Source organism: Zingiber officinale, chromosome 8A (assembly GCF_018446385.1).
Source record: "Zingiber officinale cultivar Zhangliang chromosome 8A, Zo_v1.1, whole genome shotgun sequence".
Classification (NCBI taxonomy): domain Eukaryota; kingdom Viridiplantae; phylum Streptophyta; class Magnoliopsida; order Zingiberales; family Zingiberaceae; genus Zingiber; species Zingiber officinale.
In genome coordinates, this window is record NC_056000.1 from 27,806,011 (window position 1) to 27,817,499 (window position 11,489).

An 11,489-nucleotide genomic window follows, 5' to 3' on the forward strand; every position below is an offset into this window, starting at 1 on the left:
TGTGGTAAATTCGATTGTATAATCGCGACTGTTGTTGGAGATATCTTGACTAGGAACATCATTCTCAATTGACCATCTATCTGAAAATAAGCCCAAATAGTCATCCATATTTTCAGGAAGAGAGAAGGAGAAGCTGAGAGGGAGATATCAGTGAAGGGAGGTGTGAATGAAGAGTGACTAAAAATGAAGTGTGAGAGGAGGATTTAAAGGGAGATGTTTTGACACGTGTCAAGAGTTGAAGGGTGGGTAATTTAAGGGGAGGGGAGGTTCTGACATGTGTCAAGAGTTTAAGGGTGGGTAATTTAAGGGGAGGGGAGGTTTCGACATGTGTCGAGGATTGAATGATGGGTAATTTAAAGAAAGTGAGAAGTTCGACATGTGTCAAGAGTTGGAAGTGGGGTAATTTAAAGGGATGAGAGATTTTAACATATGTCAAGTGTTGAAAGGGGGACCATTTAAAGTGATGAGAGATTTTGACATGTGTCGAGGGTTGGAAGAAGTCGTTTAAAGGGATAAAAGATTTTGACATGTGTCGAGGTTGAAGTGGGGTAATTTAAAGGGAGGAGGTTTCGACATATGTAAGCATTGAAGGGGGTAATTTAAAAGGAAGGGGTGTTTTGACATGTGTCGATGGTTGACGAATAGTAATTTAAATGGAGAGGGAGTGTTTTGACAGCTGTCCATGGTTGGATGATGGGTAATTTAAAGAGGGTGAGAGATTCTGACATATGTCATGTGTCAAGGGTTGGAGGAAGGGATAATTTAAAGGGAGAGAAGATTATGATATGTGTTAATAGTTGGATGCGGGTAATTTAAGTGTCAAATTAGGAAGGTAATTTAAAGAAGAAGAGAGATTATGACATATATTAAAAATTATATAAAATAAAAAATTTGATAAAAAAATAATAAACAAAATTGATTAAAAAATAAAATTAAATAAAAGTTAAATAAAATTGAAAAAATAATAAATAAAATTTAATACAAATTAAATAAAATTAAAAACAATATAAGTATTAATGAAAAAATAATAAACAAAATTAATTAAAAAATAAAACTAAATAAAATTAAATAAAATTAAAAATATATATAAGTATTAATGAAAAATAATAAATAAAATTGATTAAAAATTTAAACTAAACAAAAATTTTAAAATATATAAACTAAATAAAAATTTTAAAATATATAAGTATGAATGAAAAAAATTAAAAATAAAATTAATTTTAAAAATAAAACTAAATAAAAATTTTAAAATATATAAGTATGAATAAAAAAAAATTAAAAATAAAATTAAAAATTAAAAATTAAAAATAATTAAAAATAAAAAATAAAAAATATATAAGTATGAATACATAAGTATGAGTTAAAAAAATTAAAAAAAAATCAAAAAATCAAAAAAAAAAAAAGAGGAAAAAACAAAAAGAAGGTTACATGCGTCTTTTTGGCGGGGGAGAGGGGAGGTGGAGGGGGTGTGTGTTGACGGGGGAAAGCAATTTGCATATCAATTCGAACTGATTGACTAAAAGGTAGCCCTCTTTTAATATATATATATATATATAATACATATTCAAAAATATATTTAAAATTCTTAATAATATTTAAAAAGTAGATTAGCTAAGTTATTCGACTGGATTGGACTCGCCGACCTGTCTTAAATGGCAAGACTAATTATTAAGGGTGAGCATTCGGTTAATTCGGTCCATAAATTAACCGAATTAATCGAAAATCGATTTAGTGTTGGCTAACCAAATTAAATAAAAATTTTACTAAAACTGAATTAACCAAATAAGTTATTTCAGTTAACATCGAATTAATTAAATTTATTTAAAATAATAATAAAAATAATTTATATAAAATTAATATCAAATTAACCGAATGCTCACCCTACTCATTATTAATTAACTCACACGTTCAATCAAATTTAAACAACAAATTGAACTAACTAATCTATCAATTGAAATCATTTATTTTATTTATTTATTATTATTTTTTTAATCCAGAAAATCCTTTATTTGATTGAACTGTGAGTGCATTTTTCCATAAATGCACTAAATGTTTTTTTCATAAAGAATATTTTTTCCATTGATCGACGGTGTGCTTTTATGATGCGGCCCGTATCTTGGTAACCTTGAATATCTTATATTCTTTGAAATTCATGGTGACATTAATTTTGTTAGTTTCATTCATCTTTATGTTTCAGATCAGGTGAAAAAGTTTCCACAGGTAGTGTCAAATTTAATTCCGTCCGAAAACTGAATTGGATGGTGTGAGCCGGTGACGAAGGTAAGGATGTTGACGAAAAGAGGACATGTATCTAGACTTGAAAGAGCATTATAGGCTTTTCACCTTCTAATGGGTGAGGATTGTCGATGGTACCTATGGATATACACATGCGCAAATAGATCATATAGGATACTTAGGGCGAGAACTAGGAAAAAAAATCTCTAGCGCAAGCACTCTGACAATTAAGTCAGAAGTAGCACAGAGCGAGAAGTGCAAAAGGAAAATGGACAATAGTACTACAGTAAACACGTGCATGTACGCGTACCTAACAAATGGAGAGGGCCTTCCTATTTTACTGTCTCTCATAACCTTAGTAATTATGAGGCATCATAGAATGTTAGGTATCATGGTATATTGGGTAATAGAGGATGTCCAATAGACTCTCATTGAGTAGAGAAAAGTTTCACTTTATGCATACATGTGGTAGAGAATAAAAATATTTTATGACGAATAGTCATTATTCTCTGATAAGTTGTTGCAATTTTCTGACGATGTTGTCTCCTGACAATAGACTAACCGATGCTTAGACTGACCGAAGATATACTGGGAGTTATGCCAAAGAAAAGTGGAGATTGGACCCTGGGGATTTGATCGGCTAAGAAATCGACCGAGAGCAGACTGAGAGTTGTGGCCAAGAGAAGTGAGGGATTGAGCTCTAAGTACTTGATCAACTAAGAAACTGACCGGGAGTAGACTGGGAGCTGTACCCAGGAGAAATGAGAGATTAAACCTTAGGACTTGACTGGCTAAGAAGCCGACCGAAATAAACTGAGAGTCGAGAAGAAGTAAACTGATTCTTGAGAGGCCGACCAACGTTGGGGCTGACTGGGAGTAGATTAGGAGATTTACCCAGGAGAAGAGACTAGGTCCTGGGGTCCGACCAGCTAAGAAATCGATCGAGAATAGACTGAGAGCTGTGTTCAGGAGAAGTGAGGGACTAAACTTTGGAACTCAACATGCACCAATGTTAGTTAAGAGTGGATTGATTATGCGATGTAGGGGCCAAGTTCTAGAGACACCTCTAGCTCACAATTACCCTCTCTTAACTTTTGACCGCCATATCAATTTAACTGTTAGCCCCATCCTTTCTACGGGGTTATTCACTACACACGGTATCAAATATTAACTGGGTTAACTATGATAATGTTAACTGATGTTAAAATACGACTATAAAGGCACATTTGGTTCAAGGTTATCGCTGATAACCTTGGTAGGTTATCAACAAAAATCTTATTTGGTTTAAGTAATGAGTGATTCCTAGTAATGAGTAATTCCTGCCACGTCAACAATTTGGGAATACAACCAGGAATCAGAAAACCTTGAAAGCCTAACGTTTTCTACGATTCCGGGGTTATCATATTATTTTTTCCAAAATTACCCACCCACCACAAACCTTGACCGCCCCTTTCCGCGAGAACCCTATCCGCATCCCTTCTCTTCGTCGCTCGATTCCTCTTCTCAGATCTGCATCGCAGATGTCGGGCGCCCTCAACATGTCCCTCGACGACATAATCGAATCAAGCAATAAGACTGCCGGCGGCGGACGCGGGCGGGGCCGTGAGGCCAGCGGGCCGTCCCGTCGCGCGCCCAACCGAACGGCTAACCGATCCACCCCTTACTCCTCCGGGAAGGTACGCACTTTGGGGATTTCCTGCGGCTGTCGGATCCGGGCTTCCTCCCGACCACTCGATTGTTGGAGTGTATACTGAAAGCCTAAGCTTTGTAAACATTCATTATGAATAAAGAATCACATTTGGTCAAATTGTCTACATTTAGTTGTAGTTGTTCAATTAATTTATACTGTAGATAACATAGTATGTGGTGCCACATGCAGAAGATGATGTTATCAGTACCTTATAAATTATAAACAGTAGCTCACGACCAAAATGGAAAGGAACAAATCATTAGAAGGTCGTAGTGTAATTAGGTATCAGTTTATCTTGACTGTATAATTACACTAATACACTTAGAGTGTAATGAGTAGGATCATTTGAGGTCGTTTCTTTTATACTGACTTTATAAAGAAACAAAGATCTCGGTTATTATGGAAGTGTGTGTTCTTAATCCTAATATAATAACAAGCACATATATTTGATATTTATTTCTTTAATTTATCAATGGGTGAGATTTAGTTCGATGAATCAATAAACCCGATAAGTTGGGAAATGGTATCACTTATAGTGTGTGTTGTTGATTATAGAAGGAAACTGTGTCCTAGAGATACTAGGTTGATAATGTCCTCAAGAGTAGCTCATAAAGATAGTCATGTTAAACCCTGCAGGTGGACTTAGTCCGACATGATGATAAGGTTGAGTGGTACTACTCTTGGACTAAGATATTAATTAAATGAGTTGTCAGTAACTCACTTAATTAGTGGACATTCGATATCTTAAACACAGAGAGACTAACACACTCATAAGAAGGAGCCCAAAAATGTAATTTGGGATTGGTACGGTAGTTCAATAATAGTTCTCTAGTGGAATGAATTATTATTGATAAAATTAAGTTATGTGTTCGGGGTGAACACGGGATGCTTAATTTTATCGGGAGATCAAAACCAATTCCTCCTCTCGGTCCCTATTGTAGACTCTTATTTATAGAGTTTTATACCCACCTATACCCACTTTCTATACCCACTAATGAGGTAGGCCGATAGCTTGGGAACAGCTAAGTAGGCTAGCATAAGTGGTGTGGTAGGCCTAGCAGACCCAAGCTAGAGGTGACCGTATTAAATTAAAAAGGATTTTAATTTTAATTTTTATTATGTGGAAGATATAATTTATTAAAGAGAATTAAAATTAAAATATCTCTCTTGTAAAAGATCTACAAAAGATTAAAGAAAGAGATTAGATCTCTTTCGTTATTTGTAGATTGGTGAGATATTTTATTTTCTCTTTAAAAATTATTCACATGTTGTTAAATTAAAATTATAGAAATTTCTTTTTATCAACCATGAAGAGATTTTTGAAGAGAAATTTTATTTTTAAAATTTCCGGAAACAAATTAGGAAGTTTTAATTTGTTGATTAAAACTTGTCTAATTTATTTCTTTTGATGTGGCCGGCCAATATTGTTTTAATTGGAAATTTTATTTTATTTTTCTCAATTAAATCATGTCAAGGAAAATAAGGAAATTTTATTGTAATTAAATTTCCTAATTTGCCTAGGCCAAGGAATATAAAAGAAGGGGTGGGGGTGCTTTCATGAGAGACAACCTCTATTATTTCTCTCCCTCTTTTGTTCCTTGGTGTGGCCGGCCATCATCATCCTCTCCCTCTCTTCCTCTTGTGGTGGCCGAACCTCTCTCTCCCCTTGGAGCTCTTGTGGTGGCCGGAAACTACTTGGAGAAGAAGAAGAAGAAGGAGAGAAAGCTAACATCTCTTGGAGCTTGGTTGGTGTTTTGATCTTCTTCCTTGGTGAAGCTTCCTTATTGTGGCCGAACCTAGCTTGGAGGAGAAGAAGGTGGTTGGTGGTTTCTCATCTCGGAAGATCGTTGCCCACACAACGTCCGAGGTTAGAAGAGGAATACGGTAGAAGATCAAGAGATCTTTCTAGAAGGTATAACTAGTAGTTTTTCCTTTTCCACATCATACTAATTATTTATGGAAATAATACCAAATACAAGAGGCTTACGTTCTAGTATTTCGAATATATTTTTCGGAGTTGTGTTCTTTTGTTTTATTTTTCCTTGTGATTTGATTGTTCTTTTCGGTTAACCTAAAGTTATTTTAGGAAATTAAATATTAGATTTCTATAAAAGGTTTTGTCTAGTCGGTGGTGGTTGCTCCCATATCCAAGAAGGTCATGTTCCTCGCCACGTCAGTACTGGGAACCAATTATGGAAATTAATATTTAATGGAATTAATAACTTAAGGTGATTTGGGTCGAACGTGTTAAGTTCCGCAGGAGATCCAAGTCAAAACCTAAAAGAACAAATAGATTAAGTTTTGGATCAAACGTGTTAAGTTCCGCAGGCGATCCAAAATTTAATTTAAAAGAACACATGGTAGCTAGGAAAATGTTCAGACCTTTGTACAAAATTTTTATACAGTGGAACCTCTAGGATTTCCGAGTAGCAACTAACATCGATTTGATTTGATCTGCGATCCCAGGCTCCCAACTCGGTGTGGCAGCATGACATGTACTCGACGGCGCAAGCAGGCGGTTTTCCTGCTCCGACGACGAGGGCTTCCTCCATAGATATCGACACCAAGCTGTATATCTCGAATTTAGAATTCGGAGTGTCGAACGAGGACATTAAGGTGCTCTTTTTCACTTTTTAGCATTCGATTTGTAGTGGCTTCGCCTGGAAATTTTGCATCTGTTGATTTTGTGCAAAGTATTAGTTTTTTGACTATCTTGAGCCTAAGGAGGAAGAGGAAGCAGCCTTGTGGAGCGACGCTAATGGAGTGAGGCATGCAACATTTAGAACTTTCATGGCATCACTCTCGTGATTGGAGTTCGAAAACAACGGCAGGGAAGAAGAGAAGTCACAGGAGAGAAGAGATAAAAATGTTTTCATTTAATTAAATTAATTCAAAAAGTTAAAGGGTAAATTAGTAAATGTAAAACTAAGTAATTGCATAATCTCAGTTGAACCAAACACCTAATAAGTTATGTTGAATTCCCCATAATCTTGATTATGTGATTATCTGGTAATCACATAACTAAGGTTATAAATGATGACTTGAACCAAACACACTCTAAGTGCTTATATTTAATTTTTTTCTTTTCTATCTTGTGCCAAGTTAGAGGTGGATTATATATAATAATAATAATAATAATAATTGATCCGGTGGTAAGGCCGAGGGGCCCTCATGAGGGAAAGGTCAACGACACGTGGAGGTCAACAGTCAAAGGGGGGTCAACCCCATGGGCTCGACGAGCGGGCGGGACATGCCGATCACTAGGCAATGACCTTCATCCGAGAGAACAACCAGCTGGCCGTGAGCCCAGATTTCCAATGAAGAAGATCATATGGCCGAGCGGATAGTCCGCTCGACCGCGGTGCAATGCAAGAGTAAAGGCCGAGCAGTCTGCCCGCTCGGCCAGGGTGTCAGGCTACGAGAGCCGAGCAGGCGACGACCCTGAACCTTCCCGAACGGACGACCACCTACGCCAGATCAAAGGCGAATGTTCTGGCTAAGCGGCTTGATGGTTGATCCGGGAAGAGGAAGTCAAAAAGTGTGGGACAGTGGGGACGTCATCTTAGTAACCCTTGTTGCTGACAACAGACATGTTCGAGGACCAGTCCATACTCAGTATCGTACGACAAAGGGTTCTGTTGTCCCATCAAGGAGACGCTCAGACTATAGCAGTATGGCGTCAGACATGCTCTTCTGACAAGCCCATGCTGCGGTATGGTATAGGACACGTGTACACCTTGGTTTGTGTGCACCAAACTCCCATAGCTCTATATAAGAGCCCTTAGACTTCACCGGAGGTATGAAATCTTCAATCCTTGGTGCCACTTTCTTGTTTTTCCCTCACCTGACTTGAGCGTCGGAGGGTCATCGCCGGGAACCCTTTCCCGGCTCGACTTCTTTGCAGGTTCACGGGAGCTCCATACGGTCGTTCAGATAGCCACGTCATCGGTTGGGAGAGCGCCACGTACCCAGCGTCCATCAATTCAGCATTCAGACAGGATCAAAGTTAAGTGCAAAAGCATGGGCGAATGAACACTTTGATACGGTGAGTTTATCAATGAAACTTTGACCCTTTATCATAGACGAGTGAGAGGGCAACATAAACGATCGGGTGGAACAACAAGCAACATCGGCATCCGGAGGAAGCATCGTCTGGGTTCCATTTCATGGGTCTTATTCGCATGAAGCCGCAGCGGTGAATCGTGATCGAGGATCTTCGTCGGATGAAATACTGTCTGAGAATGACGAAAAGGCAAGGCCCCGGCGAGCCGCTTCTCCAAGAATCGCGCGTGGGGCCGTTCCGAGACCCTGCTGACACTATGTGCGGAATCTGCGGTGCAATGGAACCACCGAGCCGGATGATCATTTGGGTAAGTTCGACAACACGGCTACCCTTCATCAATACGCAGATGGGTCGAGTTTTTCTAACCACCCTCTCGGGATCGGCTCAGCGGTGGTTTCGGAGGCTACGGACGGATCTATCTCAAGTTTCAAAGACTTCCGGCGGCCTTCCTCCACCATTTTGCAAGTAGTGGTGCTACGGAAGACTAGCGTCGACATTCGCCATCGAGCAAAACCTGAAAGTCGCTCGAGCTTATATCCGGTGATTCAACGGTGGTCATGGACATTCCAACGGCCACCTCAGAGACAATGATGAGCGTTCACGCAAGGCCTCGTGGACGGGGACTTTTCCGCTCACTCGTAAGCCGCCCCGGGACTACGACCGTATGCTACACCGGTCAATGAATACATCGATGTGGAGGAAGCCCAGCGGCGAAGGAAGGAAACTCCAAGGCGGGCGCCCGTTCTTAAGCGAGGCGGCATGCATCAATGACCCGGAGGACCACAGGCAGGCGGCTCGAAACAACACTTCCGTGAAATCAACATTATAGGTGGTGGGCGACCGGAGGAGACTCTAGCAAGCAAGAAGGCTAACGTCGGCGACTCGGATCCATGCGATCGGTGCGGCCAAGAAAAGCGACGGACTGAAATCATTTTGAGCCCAAGGACTTGGAGGGTCGAGTGCCACATGGCGCTCTCCTCATGCGGTAATGACTACACTATTCACGCGTTTTCATTGACCGAGGCTCGGTCGATATTATATTCAAAAGACCTTGACGATTGCAAATTGATCGGCATTCTTGCCATGACAACCCCTCTCTATGGGTTCTGACAGCGAAGTCTGCCGGTCGGACGGATCCAGGTGGCTATTCGCTAGGAGAAGATCGCAGAGCAGAAGATCGTCGTCGTCGACTCTCCCTCGGCATACAACATCATTTGGGGTGGCCGGCGCTCGGTGAGTTCGGCGGCCGTCTCCACCTTCCACCGGAAAATCAAGTTCGGTGGAAGATAAAGTGGGAGAAATACGAGGAGACCATTAGCAGTTCGGCGATGCTACGTCGAGATGGTCAGTGAAGCAATTCAGCTCGAGCGCTCGGATCGAGTAGCGCCATAGCAGAAACCACCCTCTTTGGTGTATGGAGAAAAGAGGAAGTGCTGATTCATTCGACCGATAGGAGGCCACCACGTTCGTTGTGGCCGATGGAAAGCGAGAGAAGAGAGTGATCAAATGCCTCCGGCTGTGATGTCTTGATGCAGTGGCCGCAAGGCCGAAATTTCAGTATAGCGACATGAGCTCCACGTCAACGGACCTCGGTGAAGCGAAAAAGGGATTTGGAACAAAATGTCATCATCCGAGCGGAGGTTGAGAAGCTCCTGGAGGCCGGCCATATACGCGACGTCCAGTTCCCGAGCTGGCTGGCGAACGTAGTATTAGTCTCCAAGCCGGGCAACAAGTGAAGAGTGTGCATAGATTTTCAGGATCTCAACAAAGCTTGCCCGAAGGATATTTATCCACTGCCTCGGATCGATCAACTAGTGGACTCCACAGCTGACTGCGAGTTGATATGTATGCTCAACGCTTATCAAGGCTATCATCAAGTGCCGCTCGCTCGAGAAGATCAGGAGAAAGTTAGCTTCGTTATAGCCGACGGTACTTACTGCTACAATGTGATGCCGTTCGGACTAAAGAACGTTGGAGCAACTTACCAACGCTTGATGAACAAAGTGTTCAAGGAGCAGATCGGATGCAATTTGGAAGTATACGTAGACGATATTCTCATCAAATCCGTCCGATCGGCAGATCTCTTTAAAGACATGGAGGAAACTTTCCGAACGCTGAGGAGGTATGAAGTTAAGCTCAACCCTCAGAAGTGTCTGTTCGGAGCAAAAGGCGGGCGTTTCTTGGGATACATAGTGACCGAGCGGGGCATCGAGGCAAATCCCAGCAAAGTGAAAGCACTACAAGATATGCCGCCCCCAAGAAATCTGAGGTCGGATAACTGCTTTGTCCAGATTCATCTCCAAGACTGCCGACCGGAGCCTACCTTTTTTCAAAATCTTGCGCAAAGCCACTAAGTTTCACTGGGACGAAGAATGCGATTGGACGTTCGAAGATCTGAAAACATACTTGAACTCTCTGCCTGTGCTAGCCAAGCCAGCTATGGGTGAGCCACTTTGTATCTATTTATCTTCAACTGAGCAAGCAGTCGGCTCGGCACTAGTAAGGGCGAGCGGAGAAGAACCTGTATATTTTCTAAGCCATATTTTAAAAGATGTTGAATCTCGCTACACTGGGCTCGAGAAGCTGGCCTTTGCTTTGGTCCTCACCGCTCGGCGCCTCCGTCCCTATTTCTTGGCTCATAATATCATGGTCCGGACGAATAGTCCATTGGGAAGAGTGCTGTTGAATCCAGAAGCGTCCAAGCGGCTCATCAAATGGACAACGGAGTTGAGCGAATTTGACATTCAATACCAGCCCCGTTCGGCGATAAAGGCGCAGTTCTTAGCGGATTTTGTCACCGAAGTACAAAAGCCAGAACCCGAAGCCATGTGAAAAATATTTGTGGACGGATCGTCCACTCGGCTCGGAAGCGGGATTGACGTACTATTACTCTCTCCTCAAGAAGAAAAGATGCACTTATCCATTCCGGCTGGATTATAGAGCTACAAATAACGAAGCAGAGTATGAGGCCCTTATAGCCGGCTTACAGGCCGCCCGGCATGTGGGGGCCGGACGGGTGACGTTGCATTCAGACTCTCAGTTGATCGCTCAGCAGCTCTCTGGTACTTTTGAAATTAACAACGCTCGGCTCAAACTCTACGCTGAAGTCTTCGAAAAGCTCAAGGCCAATTTCAGAGAGGTCATTATCCAGAAGATACTCGGAGCGGAAAACCAGGCGGCAGATGAGTTGGCCAAACTGGCAATTTCAATAACGTCGGTCGTCATCCAGCAGCCAATTGAACAAGTATCTTTGGTGGCACACGTCGACTGGATGGAGGGCCTCACGTTTCCGAGCGACTGGAGGACAACAATCATAGAGTTTCTGCGCTCAGGGGCTACACCATCCGATCGGGAAGCAGCCCAGCAATTAAGGAGGAGAGTCGGTCGGTTCACGCTTATTGGAGATCAACTCTACAAGAAGGCTTTCTCCCGTCCGCTGTTGAAATGCGTGAGCTCGGAAGACGCGACGTACATCCTCCAAGAAGTGCATCAAGGATCGTG

General features: G+C 41.5%; 1 protein-coding gene across 1 annotated transcript; it reads left to right on the forward strand.

Moving 5' to 3' along the window:
* Nucleotides 1-3,755: 3,755 nt before the first annotated feature.
* LOC122010634 (THO complex subunit 4A-like) lies at nt 3,756-6,733 on the forward strand. The gene is made up of 3 exons (XM_042567146.1): nt 3,756-3,911; nt 6,392-6,541; nt 6,626-6,733. Exons 1-3 carry the CDS (start codon nt 3,756-3,758, stop codon nt 6,731-6,733), a joined length of 414 nt encoding a protein of 137 aa, XP_042423080.1.
* The last annotated feature ends 4,756 nt before the right edge of the window (nt 6,734-11,489 follow it).